This window comes from Mustela erminea, chromosome 12 (genome assembly GCF_009829155.1).
Source record: "Mustela erminea isolate mMusErm1 chromosome 12, mMusErm1.Pri, whole genome shotgun sequence".
Taxonomy (NCBI): Eukaryota; Metazoa; Chordata; class Mammalia; order Carnivora; family Mustelidae; genus Mustela; species Mustela erminea.
In genome coordinates, this window is record NC_045625.1 from 77,673,335 (window position 1) to 77,688,047 (window position 14,713).

At 42.0% G+C, this 14,713-nt stretch overlaps 1 protein-coding gene across 1 annotated transcript; it reads left to right on the plus strand.

The window, feature by feature from the left end:
- The first annotated feature begins 2,183 nt into the window (after window positions 1-2,183).
- LOC116570980 (60S ribosomal protein L9-like) lies at window positions 2,184-2,889 on the plus strand. Its single transcript, XM_032308634.1, has one exon. It carries the CDS (start codon window positions 2,210-2,212, stop codon window positions 2,786-2,788), a length of 579 nt encoding a protein of 192 aa, XP_032164525.1. The 5' UTR covers window positions 2,184-2,209; the 3' UTR covers window positions 2,789-2,889.
- Window positions 2,890-14,713: the final 11,824 nt, after the last annotated feature.

The window sequence follows — 14,713 nt, forward strand, 5'->3', positions numbered from 1 at the left end:
GCATGAGAACTAGAGGACACAGGGGCAGACAGGAAGCTGGGAGAGGAGGAAGGACGCCTGCCTCGGTAAATGGGGTGAGAGATAACGGTGCTCAGAATTAGATTCATGAGGGTAGGAGGCAGGAGAAGCAGGTGTTTCGCACACTATTTATTAGGAAGACTTGAAACATTTTGGTGATTGATATGTCATAGACCAAACGTTTGTGTCCCCCTCAAAATTCCTATACTGAAAGCCAGTGCAGCTAGATTTGGAGATGGAGCCTCTAAGGAAGTAAGTAATTAAGGTCAAATGAGGTCATAAGGATGGGGTCCTGATCTGATGGCTTTAGTATCTTCAAAGGAAGAGAATCCAGAGCACTTGGACTCTCTCTCTCTCACTCTCTGCCATGTGAGGATACAGAGAGAAACCAGATGTCTGAAAGCCAGGAGGGGAGTCTTCACCAGAAACCAAATTTGTCAACACCATGATCCTGGACTTCCTGGCCTAAAGAAATGGGAAGGAAAAATTCCTATTGTTTAAACAGCACAGAAGATGGAATTTGGTTGTAGCAGTACAAATCGGTTAACACAGATGGGGATTCAGGGAGGGGAAGGAATTCAATGGAATACGTGGGGCTCTAGCTGGTCACTACATCACCTGGGGTACCCAGACCCTGATAAAGAAGAGGAGAAACAGGCTTGTGGAGGAGGGTGAGTTCGGTTCTAGGCATACAGTGTTTGAGAGACAACGGGGATCCTCATGAAGATGTCCAGTCAACAGCGCGATACATGAGTCTGCTGCTCAGGAGAAAAAGCTATATTAGAGATACATGTTTGGGAATAATCAGTTTATAAATGATCATTAAAGACTTGAAAATAAATGACATTTCTCAGGGAAAGTATAGGTGAAAAGAAAAAACCCTGAAGATATAAGTTTGAAGATGGTCAATTTTTAAGGAATGGGAAAGGGAAAAAGGAGAGCTCTTAAGTAGGATTAAGAACAGGGGCGCCTGGGTGGCTCAGTGGGTTAAGCCTCTGCCTTCAGCTTGGGTCATGATCTCAGGGTCCTGGAATCGAGCCCCGAATCAGTCAGGGAGCCTGCTTCCTCCTCTCTCTCTGCCTGCCTCTCTGCCTACATGTAATCTGTCTGTCAAATAAATAAACAAAATCTTTAAAAAAAAAAAAAAAAAAGAAGGATTAAGAACAATAGTGCAGGGAGTGGGGGAATCCAAGAAAGCACGGCAGACAAAACAGAGGGGATGGAACATCAAGAGGGGGAGCATGATGGGGCACCCCAGGGGGCTCAGTCTGTTGGGCATCCAACTCTTCGTTTCCGCTCAGATCATGATCTCATGGTTGTGGGATTAAGCCCCGGGTGGGGCTCTGTGCTCCATGCAGAGTCTGCTTCAGATTCTCTCTCCCTCTCATTCACTCTCTCCCCCTCAAATAAATAAATAAAATCAAGAAGGAGGAGGAGAAGGAGGAGAAGAAAGGCATGAACCATAATGTCAGATGTCAACGGGAGATGAAGTCAGATTAGGACCAAGCAGGGATCCCCGGGTGAATTCACCAGCAGCCAGGATGCTGCTGAGGACCCGAAAAGGAGGACTTCCCGTGCTGGAGTAAGAGGCGGCAGCAGCCGGGGAGCAGAGAGTTAAGGGCTGCAGCAGCAGAATGAACTGGGACAGAAATGAAGGCAGAACAACACAAGAAATAAGGTCAATGCATATTTGCAAATTTTTTACCCTGGAGTTGTAATTTTTTAAAATAGATGTAAATAGTAACACAGAATTCATTACTAAAAGGCATAAAGAGATACTTTATTTGTGCAATGCTATTTTTTAAATTAGGCTATTTGGCAGGTTAGAAATGAAGTCACATTTCAACCTCATGTGGAACTAGATTGGTATATTTTGTTCAGATTAGCTTTTAATAGAAACAAAGCCTCGTGAATCTCTGAGCTTTCAAAACTGTTACTTTTGTTTATTTGTAAAGTGGCCTGAGAGCAACTACAAACACATTCCGAAACCAGGCAAATTCCAGGAAAGTTATCTTTGTGCATTGCAATGCTGGTTGCCATTATTACTATTTGAAGATAAATATTCTGTACATTACTAAAATCAGATGACCTGTATTGAACCAGAACTTCACTAATCCATTATTGAGATGGAAATCTCTGGAGTATTGTCAAGAGTCTAGGATGAGCTCTTTTTGCCACATCTACTGCGAGGATGAAGACCAGTCTCAGCAATCAGATGGTCGACATCCCAGAGAATGTCGACATCACCCTGAAGGGACGCACGGTGATCGTGAAGGGCCCCAGAGAAACCCTGCGAAGGGACTTCAACCACATCAACATAGAACTCAGTCTTCTTGGAAAGAAAAAGAAGAGGCTCCGAGTTGACAAGTGGTGGGGGAACAGAAAAGAACTGGCTATGGTTCACACCATCTGTAGTCACATGCAGAACATGATCAAGGGCGTTACACTGGGCTTCCGATACAAGATGAGGTCTGTGTATGCTCACTTCCCCATCAATGTTGTTATTCAGGAGAATGGTTCTCTTGTTGAAATCCGAAATTTCTTGGGTGAAAAATATATCCGCAGGGTTCGGATGAGGCCAGGTGTTGCTTGTTCTGTATCTCAAGCCCAAAAAGATGAGTTAATTCTTGAAGGAAATGACATTGAACTTGTATCGAACTCAGCTGCTTTGATACAGCAAGCCACAACTGTTAAAAACAAGGATATCAGAAAATTTTGGGGTGGTATCTATGTTTCTGAAAAAGGAACAGTTCAGCAGGCTGATGAATAAGATCTGAGTTGTCCATCTGCAGAAACAGCGAGAAGCTGGATGATTTTTCAGACTTATTTGTGATATTTTAAAGATGCAATAAAAGCTATACTGATTCATGGGGGGGGGGGGGGAGTCTAGGATGAAACTAGGCCTGTCCCTTTCCCTCACCTTCTCCCTCTTTCTGTCCCTCAATAATCATCCAAATGTGACAAGCTCTATGGCAACATCTCACAAGAGCATAGCTCGTGTTATTTCAGAGGTCTCTGTTTACCTGGGAGTCTGAATTCCTCTGCAAGAAGTTCTTTCCTGCTTTGAAACCATCAAATGTATCAGAGGATTCTATCAATTTTCCTCCCCCCAGATTCTGAACGTGGCCCATCTAGGACCCATTACCTTCATGTTCTCCCTGATTGTCTTCTGCCCCGCCAAAGTCAAGGCAGATATCCAATCTTTATGCAGCAGAAACTGGCTCTAACTGCTCATACGGTCTTCTAAACTGTGCTTTTGCAGGCCTTAACTTCAAAAATACAAAAGTTAAAAATTGACTACGTGTCAGCCCACCCCTGTGGCATGAAGGTAAATCTCATAAAGCATTTGGGGAATAAAATCTATGGGAGGTGGCGGGGGGGTAGTTTAGATCTCAAAATATTCACTTGCCACTTATGCAAATAAAAGACAGAAGGAAGCAGGTACAAACCAGTTGGATATAATTCAAAGAATTAAAGCACCCATAAACAACACCATAATCACTGGGAACAGTTTATATGTGTATGCATATATTTCTACTATGTCTATCTGCTGCTACCTGTAGGTTGCAACCTGCTTTGTTTAATTTAATCATTCACCTATCCCGTGTGTAACATTATTTAGTTCTGGAAAACCTTGCTAAGAGAAAAACAGTAATTTTTAAATTTTCATTGATTTCAATGGGAAAAATCATGACACAATTCATGACAACTTATGATACCCAAACAATTTCCACATTGCTAACAAAAAATTAAAATAAAGGGCGCCTGGGTGGCTCAGTGGGTTAAGCCGCTGCCTTCGGCTCAGGTCATGATCTCAGGGTCCTGGGATCGAGTCCCGCATCGGGTTCTCTGCTCCGCGGGGAGCCTGCTTCCTCCTCTCTCTCTCTCTGCCTGCCTCTCTGCCTACTTGTGATCTCTCTGTGTCAAATGAATAAATAAAATCTTTAAAAAAAAATTAAAATTAATTAGATAAGCAACACAATAATATTTGAAGAGATATGATTTAGTTTGTACATTGATTAAAATATAATAAAGATTATTCTCTCAAAATGAGGAAGAAGGATGTTGATAGTGGGTGTCAGTGAGGGATAGTAGGGAAGGAGTAATCTTTTAGAAGATAAATTCTGTGGGTACCATTTTTTTTTTACCAACTTTTTAAAGTTGGGGGGATTTGTGGTTATTATTTTACACTGAAATCAGACTTAGAAATAACTTATAATACTGAAAGCCACTTTAAGGGAAAAATAAAGGCTAAAGCTACTAGCCCTTGGTGACATATGGGAAGAGCATATAGAAATGTTGTATCTTTATCCCACTTGACTAGCGAACTTACACAAAGCAATCACTTTGGAATCAACAAATATGGTGCCCACTTCACTGTTCCATATGGTATTATTTGATTAGAAACTACTGTGTTGAGAAAATTGATGAGTGTTCACTAGTCTAAAACTATAATGTTTAGGATGGCACATTCATTTAGTTTTCTTTCAGTGAAAAATAATTACTTTTTTGAAAAGAGTTTTCTGGAAACTGATAAAGCTGTTTAACAGCCATTTGCCAAAATATATATTATATGAAGTAACTCTACTTCTATATGAAGTATATGAACTCTACTACTATATGAAGTATATAAACTCTATTACTATATGAAGTAAACTCTATATATAAAAACATTATCTCATGGTAGTATATATGATTCTACAGCAATATTTTAAGTGGCTGCATAAATTCCATTATGTAAATATACCAAACAATTCCCAGTTGTTAGAAATTTAGTGATTTTCCAAATTTCATTATTATAAACAATACTGTGGATGAACATTTCTGTGGGTAAATTTCCTAGAAAGTTACTCATATGCAAGAATTAGCTTTGACCGGGAGCTAGATTCCTAATTCTCATCCCAACTAATATATTTTTCTCTATGCCAAATTGGGGAAACTCAGATCACATTAGATCTGTTAGAGATAGATTCTGCACAAACAAAGAAACGAACATATTAGATTCCCATAAACACACACAGAAAAGTTTACATTGATGGCCCAATTCAAGTGAATACAAGTCTCACTCCAGTGTAACTATAATCATCATAATAATATTAATAATATTATTGTAACAATAATAATATTATTATTAAAATAATATGCCTTTCAAGACACAGAGTCAAGAAAAAAAATCTAGTCCTTGTTCAATGTACCTTGTCCTGATGGCTTGGAATGGGAATCCCTTCCGAATGACCTAATTCTTGTGGACCAGAGCATTCTTTAGGGTTTTTCAACTTTCTTAACTTCGCCAATTTAGGGGAAAACTGTGCTGTACTGAAAAGAACATGAGACTTGGCTCTAATTCTTCAGTCTTTATCTTCGTTTCTTTATTGATGTGTAAAGTAATTAATATGGAAAAATTCCAGTGAACCACATGGGCACAGTACTCAGCACTAATCATGTTACATAGTTAACACACACACACACACACTCTCTCTCTCTCTCTCTCTCTCTCCCTCTGTAACAGAAGGAGAAATGAACCTGGTGATGAATATCATTGAAGCCAGACTCCATGGCTTTTGAAAGGTATTATCTACTATGGATAGAGATTTTGAAAGGTATTATCTACTATGGATAGAGAATAAAGGTATAATCTACTATGGATAGAGAGTAAAACTAATATGTTTTCATACACAGAGAAATAAATGGCCTCAAATCCATATTTCCAATTCAGATCTGACATTTTCCTGCTGAAGCACGAGTCTTGGCCACGCAAAATATTGTGTCATAAACAAGTTTTCTGTAGATGCTACCAATCTATTTCAAATTCAACAAGTTCCCTTAGCTTCTGTCTCCAGTAGTTCATGTAAAAAACACAGTACATAAATGTAATTTATCATCTTATTCAAGAATGATAGAGTAAAGTTTATATAAATCCTGTCAACACAGTCCAGAATTGGTGAGGTGAACTGATTTTCTATCTACTCTCTCTGGACTTGACTTCCTTGAAAAAGAGTTGTGTTGGGTTATAAACTTCATAAACAGCAAATCAATGAGCCTTTCACTTTCCTTTATTCTCTTTACAAGATGGCAGCCTACGGCAGCAGAAGGCTCCCCAGACAAAGCAGAAGTGGAAATACCAAAGAGGTGCTACTGCTGCTTCCTGGGCCACTGGTGTGCAACTGCCACAACCCCAAAACCCCCACAGCAATCACGGGCAACCCCCAGCAGTTGCTACTGTGGAAGCCAGAGGCAGAGAGTGTACCTTTTCTGCCCACCTCTGAACTCTCACAAAAGCCTCTTAACGACAGCACCTAAGAGGGAGCCCGTGGGCAAAGGTACCTGGGAAACATAGTTTGCAGACTCCTAGAAAGGAGGAAACAAAAGGAAGAAGCAAGCCATGAAGTCACAGGATCCAAGAAACAAGGAGTTAAACACTGGAGAGTGGTGAGGGGAATGTGCAAATGAGTGGTCCCTGAATGGCCATGGCCTGGAGATGAACCAGCCCAGACTGGAGCAGTAGGATGATAGGTTCTAAGAAAGTTGTTTCCAGGTGGGGAATAATAGATGATTAATAGATGATCTAATACGTGTGGCTATACAGAAAGGACATTTAACCATTCTGTCAGAATATCTGAGGAAGAAGTAAGTGTATAAAAAAAATCAGAGCAATTCTAAATTCTGGGGAAGACAAAAAATACGAAAGAAAGAAACTGCAATTATATTACACTATATTACATTATATGATAATGCTGTGAACCATAGTTATATAATCAAAATAGTGTAAATCCTGAACACTGATCTCAGAAAAATACGTGATACTGGGAAGATGGGAGAAGAAGCTTGGATGGGATTGGTGGGGATACTGGAGTTGAGGGAGTCCAAGAGAGATAAAACTTCAACTTCTCTGGTAGAAAATCAATAAAACACGCTTAAAACAAAAATAGTGAGGAATATCATTAAAGCATGAAAATCCAATTCACGTATAATAAAGCAAATAATTTAAATTGTAACTTGCCACATGTCACACACGTAGTACTGGCGGTGCGAGGCTTCCGATCCAGGTCTGTTTGACAAAATCTGTGGTTTTTTTAACTCCTCTATGAGCCGACTCTGCCTTGCTGGCAACGTCTTGTTTTGTGTCTCGGGTGTTTAAGCCATAAATCCTCCCCCACAACATGTGCATGTCTAACACCACCGAGTCCCAGGCACCATGTTCGAGATACTGCCCAGAACTTACTGCCAAGAAGAATGGGACCAAGCAAACCCTTTGTCTACCATTTGGACACAACCAACAGCCACAGGTCCTTTGACCTGGATCCTCTGGCAATGAACTGGAATGTCAAGATCTTTCCACAATTTTAGGAAATCATTTTTCACACAGATTATTTTCGTTCCTGATTTCTTAGAAATAAAGCAAGAAGCGTGGCTAACTTCTTATTCATGGCCCCATGCCACGGCGTTTACGGTCTCACAGAAAGACCCTGTTTCCTACCACAGGCTCCTTCGGAGAACTTTTTCAGGTAAACGGCAGGTCTCAAGTAGTTCGTTGTCAGCTATTAATTAGCATCGGGGTGTGGGGGGGGGGGTGGTCCCCTCGGTCCCACCACATACGAATGAAAAGCCAGAAGATCGGGGTACTTTGAAAGCATCCCAAGCGAGCTCGTCGTGTGAAGCCCGCGTTGGAAACCAGAGGGTGGGGGTGCCTGGGTGGCTCAGTGGGTTAAAGCCTCTGCCTTCGGCTCAGGTCATGATCTCAGGGTTCTGGGATCGAGCCCCGCATCGGGCTCTCTGCTCCGCAGGGAGCCTGCTTCCCCCTCTCTCTCTGCCTGCCTCTCTGCCTGCTTGGGATCTCCGTCTGTCAAATAAATAAATAAATAAAAATTTAAAAAAAAAAAAGAAAAAAGAAAACCAGAGGGTGAAGCGCTGTTCCCAGACCCGCAGCACCGCCATCCCCTGAGAACTTGTTAAAAATGCCAACTCTTGGCCCCAAGTCAGACCCACGGAATCCCAGACTCTGGGAGCCCGCGGCCGGCCGGCCGGGCTTTCACAAGCGCCCCCAGGGGAGCGTGATGCACACTTGAATTCGTTTCTAGGACGGTCCTAGCAGGTTACCAGAAACCAGGTAGCTCATTAAAAATTTTTTAAAAATTTATAAAAGTAAAAAATAAAGACCTTAATTTCTCACAGTTCTGGAAGGGTGGGCAGGGCAGCACTCCGTTGGAAGGCTCCTTCTGTTCCTCGCCTCTTCCAGCTCTGGCTGCCGCGTTCCTCGAGGCGGCCCCGCGCCGGCGTCTGCCTCGTCTTCACAATGTCTTCCCGCCGTGCGTCTGCTCATGCGCCGGGTCTCCGAAGGACGCTCGGCCCTGGATATAGCGCCCCCCGCTGGAGCCCCGCGCGTTATGACACCTGCGAAAACCGCCTCTCCGCTCACCTTCACGGGGTCCGGAGACCTCTCTTGGCGGAGGCAGGGAGGGCACCATTGGACCCATTGCCACACTCAAGTTTAGAAACTCTGGTTGAGGACCCGTGAATGAGGAAATTCCACGTCAAAAGATGCACTCTGGGGGGCATCGGACTCTTGATTTCAGCTCCAGGCATGATCTCAGGGTGGAGATCGAGCCCTGCGTGGGGCTCCGCACTGAATGTGGAACCTGCTTGTGGTTCTCTTTCTCCCTCTCCCTTTGCCCCTTCCCCTGATCGCGCGCTCTCTCTCTCTCAAATAAATAAATAAATAACAATACTTTTTTTAAACATCCACTTTTTTCATTTTCTCCTCTTCATAGTTGCGTGTATGTGTGTTAAGATTTTATTTATTTGACAGGGAGAGACACAGCGAGAGAGGGAACACAAGCAGGGGGAGTGAGAGAGGGAGAAGCAGGCTTCCCGCTGAGCAGGGAGCCCAATGTGGGGCTCGATCCCAGGACCATGAGACCAGGACGCGAGCGGAAGGCAGGCGCTTACCGACTGAGCTACCCAGGCGCCCTCGTTGTGCTCTTTTGATTATGTTTTTCTACTCCTTTTCCACTATCTAAACTTTTTCTCTCTCTCTGCATTCCCTGATGACGATCTGACTCTTCTCCTTAGAGCCTTATTCACGCTAGAAACTGCAATTCGGCTAACAGAAAAGTCAGGGTAGGCCTCAAATAAACGTGCCTTTATCAGATGAAATATCAGAGTTCACATTGCACATAAAGTGTGATGAAAACGGATTTTAGAATTAATACTACAGATAACAATAAAATGCTATATATATAAATGTTTAGGAATTCTGATTTTTTAATCGTTGCAACTAGCGCCCTCTGGTGGCCAATATAGGAACTGATTTAAAAACCGGAATCCTTTTTCTCACTCACTGATTATATAAAAACATATTGAGTTTCTAATGTGTGTCAGACACTGCAGATGTCTAAATGAGGTACCTAGACAAGCAAATTGCATACCCTGTTCTTCAGTTCAACTTTTCTCCACATTATTTCAGAAATGCTAGAATATCATATGATTGAAATATTTATTTCACTAGAGAGTCTATATGAACTATTTCAAGTTCATCGGGGTAACTATGCAGACTTTCCACGGAAGCAAGATTTTTCTTTCTGAAATGTTAATTACAGAAACTTCATAATGCATGAAAATGAATGAAATTTATAACTGTAACTTAGAAACCCTGGGTGTGATGTTATGAATCATACAGGTTGATATGGAAATTTTAGCTCTTTAAAATTCCTTTACTTATAATGGAATCATTACATATATTTTTGCCTTTGAAAACTAGAAGTTAGTTCAAGATAACTAACCAAGCATACCCTTCTTCCTCCCCAATCCCATTAAAATAATTAAAGAAATATAAACAGCCAAATTAAGCTGTATAGAGTTAACTAGTGGAAAAGGTGGCACCACCAGACCACGAGAGTTCAATTTTGACAAAATGTACTGAGCATGTATGTAGAGAATTCCTGTCAAGGATGCAAATTTATGGTTAGTACTGGGCCTTCTAAAAGTCATACTGGTATTTATAAAAAGAGGAGGTCCTCTGGGAAGAAGTTGTAGCTGGAAAGGAATGAGGGGGATTCAGAAGAAACAGGAAATTAAAGCAGGCTGTGACCTGAAGAAATAGAAGTTTCTAGAGATCTCTGGAGGTACTGGGGAGAACACTGGATTTCCAACAGCGTATGGGATGAATGTTGTAGCAATTCTACTAGTTATTAAAGGATCAGGCAATCTCCAAAGTCTGCAGGATGTGAGGACATGCAGACCAACAACTAGTTGGGTTTCAAATAGCTAAAGTTTGCAAATTATTTGGTTTTGTGTTAAATGAAGCACTATGGTCTCCATCCCTATAAGACCACCTCTATTTACTTGAGTTTGATACACTTCATTTGACTAAGAAAAGGGCAGTAAGAGGTACCCTGAGGGTGAAAGGGACTGACTGCAGGACGTGTTGAACTTGGGAATATTATTTCTCATTTGTATCACATTGGTGGCGGGGGGTGCGGGGGGAATCTGGATGGTGCCAAATTTGCTCAGGGAACCTGCCCATGATTCATCGAATGTGTTGTTTACAAGCCTCAAGCCGAGGGAGGTTCAATCAAGGTCTAGCCCACACTCACCTGAATGATGGGAGTAGAGCATCAAGGGGAAAAGACCACTCCAGTACCCTGCCTCCCAAGCCAGCTTACCTACTGGAAACAGACCCCAAACATCTACATTCCTTGTTATGGGCTGAAATGCATCCCCCATAATTTAACCTGTTGAAGCCCCACCACCTCAGAATGTGATGTGTTTGGAGACAGAGCCCTTCAAGAGGTGATTAAGTTCAAATCAGGCCATTGGGATGAGCCCTCACCTAAACAGACTGGTCTCCTTATATGAAGAGTAAATTCAGGGGCACAAAGAGATGCCAGAGGTACACACACACACAGTTTGCGAGGGCGCAGCAAGAAGGCAGCTGTCTACAAACCTAGGGGAAGTCAACAGCTGACACCTTGACCTTGGGCCTCCTGCCTCCAGAACTATGAAAACCCAGTTTCTGTTGTTTAAGCTGCTGGGTCTGTGGTGCTCTATTAGGGCGGCCCTCTCAAGCTAATAAATTCCTTGAGGTATAATGTCTGATTTTTAAGTTTCTGTTACCTAAGCTAGGCTTCCTTGTATCTTTTCTTCCGCTACTAAAGTCCACCCACCAAAGATCACCAAAATACACCTGTTGCAGGCGGGAGGTTTGGTTTCTTAGCTTCCTGTAGCAAGGGGAACACATGGCATGAGAATTGTGACGTATCTCAAACATTTGGGGAAGGATATTTACAGGGTTTGGGGGGGACAGGGGTTTATCATCAGGTGGTTTAAGACAGTCTGGTTTAAGGCGGTGGTTTAATGAACAGGTCTGCACAGGGATGGGTCAGAATTCGTAGACCAGCGGTTTTGACTGCTACAAGATATGAGTCCTTATACAGTTAATATTAGATCAAGTTGATGACTTCACTTGAACACAGGGGTCTGAATGGGCTGGGGTTGAAGGGGTCTGTGTGTGCTTAAACGGTTTGTCTTGTGTGTTGTGGTTTGGTACAGGTTGTCTCTTTTGCAAGTTATGGTTTCTGTTTCATTTCTCACTAGTCAGAATCTCTTTGTGTTTACCTCTGTGATCTCAGATATGATCTAGAGAATGGATATGGATAAGTGAGCACCTTATCAGGGAAAAGCAACTGCTTACTTTCTAGGTGATTCCAAAAGTCCTTACCTGTTTAAGAATAACCATGATCCTAATATTAAAAAGAGGTCACTTGGTGTCTGAAAAACTAAAGTCTCCACACACTCAATTAACCCAAATTTATTTTTTCAAGCTGAGATCCAAGCAGTGAAACTATATGAACAATTTGGCTCAAACATTGTAAGTGGGTCTGTGGGGAGTCAAACAGTCCTCGATTGCATTCCCATCTCCCCAGCTTGTTAGTTGTAGGATCTCAGGCAAATTATTTAACACCTCTGGGTCCATTTCATCACCAGCAAAATAGTATATCTAAGAGTATGTCCCTCAAAGGGTAAACGTGAGAATAAAATAAGTTAATACATGCCAGTCTAGTTATCTGGTGCTACATTAAAAAACAACTCAAACTTAGGGGCTTAAAAGAGCAGTTTTATTTTGTGGGTCAGGAATTTCATCAGGGTTCATCCCCACAGGCATCAGTTGAAGTGATTACGTTGAGGCAGGAAGACACACTTCCAAGATGGCTGCCAGGTGGGAACATCTCCCGGGGCTGTTGGCCAAAACCCTTGATTCCTCTCCAGTGAGCCTCTCCACGGGGCTACTTGGGCTCTCTGACAGTCTGGCAACTAGGTTTCAAGAGTTCATGTTCTAAGAGGCCTAAACTGAAGCTAGAAACTTTTTTTTAACATAGTCTCAGATCCCAGATGATCACCTTTATTTCATTCTACTGGTGAAGCATGTCGCAAAAGTCAGCATAGATTTGAGGGGACAAGAATTAAACCTTCCCTGCCTATCATTGAGTGGAATGGTAAAGAATTTGTGGTCTTCTTGATCCTACCACACACGAAGTGTTTTATACAGTAACCACCACATTCTGTGAGCTACTACAACCTTTTAGAGTCACTACTAGACACAACATAGGATACAAAATAGCTTCAGGCTCCTAAAATCAGCACAGAAACACAAAGTAAATATATATTTTTATTTTCTGGTACAAATTTTGTCATTTTTATTAACCCTATATTGCTTCAGGGGATGTTTTCCCAGCCTTCTTCAATAATCATAGCCACTATAGGATTGCAGGAGGGGAGGTAGGTAAGGGATGGGGTAACCAACTAGGAGATGAGCCTTTAGGAGGGCACATGATATAACGAGCACTGATGAATTGCTAAATTCTACCCCTGAAACTAATAATACAGTATATGTTGACTAAATTGAATTTAAATAGAAAATTTTTTAAAAAATCATAGCCACTATAGATAATAACGATAGTTTTGCAGAGATGTTGAACATTTTTCAAATAATCGTTTGTCTCCAGATTTCTCAAGAGGCATGTATGAACCATTCCCCCATACCAGCTATCTCTTGCAATGGCATCAGGCAGAAGACAGGAAAGGACTTTCCCAAAAGCAAGTTAAAGACTTTCCTCTCATCCCATCCCCTACCCAGCATACTCCACTTCCATGAGATCAAGACAAAAAGTTGCTGATCTAAAGGTCTGAGAGAAGAGGGATAACCTACTAAATTACTTTCCATTTTTTGAAAGGGGAAAAGAGAAGATTCAGGGTGACAATAAAAATTGTTCAGATATCTGAAGGGCTGCCCTATAAGAAAAGCAAACTTAATCCCAAAGGAAGAGCAATTTTTAAAACAATTTTAAAGGGTGCACTTATTTTTGATAGACAGATCACAAGTACACAAGCAGCAGGCAGAGGGAGAAGGGCGGGGGAAGCAGGATCCCTGTTGAGCAGAGAGCCCGATGTGGGGCTCAATCCCAGGACCCTGAGATCATGACCTGAGCTGAAGGCAGAGGCTTAACCCAATGAGCCACCCAGGTGCCCCTAATCTGTAAAAAAAATTTAAATTTGAGTCACAGTACATGGAAGCCATAGGGCAGTAGATCTTGGTTTAATAAAGACAAACATTTTCTTTCTGTTAGAATTGTCAACCAACGGAACAAGCTTCCTCCAGGAGTAGCATCCTTCCACTCCCTGGAGGACCGGTAGCAGGTCTGGCTCACTACTTAGTGGGAATGTTACAGACAGGATTCCTGAAACCAATAGTTGTAAACAACTTAGTCATATGATATCAAGTACCCGCTAACTCCAGGATTACATAAATTCTAAACAAAATTCAGTGCCTGTTTTTCTGACTTCTTGTATACTTTACAATTCTATAATCTACATGCAAAAAACATATTCGTATAAAATCTATTACCCATTCCTTCCCAGGTGGCCAATAGCCTGTCAGTTCAATAGACCCACCCAGCAGAATTTGGGAGAGAAACCACTCTTGCAATGTGTGCTGAGAAGTAATTAGTGAAATGGCCATCCCACAGAACCTCCATGTTTGTACCAAGGTGAAAAGTCTAAAGGTACCATACACAGAAATGCAGATGGAGATAACTGGACACCAAAAAAATGAGATATCTATGGGTTTGGGGCCATAGGAAAGTTAATGCACAAGCTACAGTATTTTAAAGCAGAAAAAAGTAAATGAATGGTAGGAACTTTGAACTTAGTAGTATTTAGGCCATACCTCCAAAACTCTGCATTGGGTGACGCAGGACTAGGTAAGAGCCAGCATTGGCAGGTGGACAGGAGTGCTTGGGCCATCAGGCTGGGAAAGAACTTTGGTAACTAAGGGAGAGATTGCCACAAGAAAGAAGGTCACCATCTCCACACAGATCATTCTTCCAGGAAGTGTCTTAATTTACAGGAAAAATATTTAGAATCGTAGCCACAAGGTCACCAATTCCCTCTCTGTTGCCAAAACCAGTCACCACACTCTGTCCACATTTCAGTGTAGCTTTCAGCAGGTTTTCACACAATTAACCATTCTTCTCACCTTCTTTAAACACTTTTCTCATTTGGTTTCAATAACTCCACATTCTTCTGGTTTCCTCTATGCTCTCTCTACTCCTTCCAAGTGAGTTTACTTTTCAAGGGCCCTCTCCTTGACATCACCTCTAAAGACTGCAGGTCCCCAAGCTCCAGTAATGGCAACCACTGT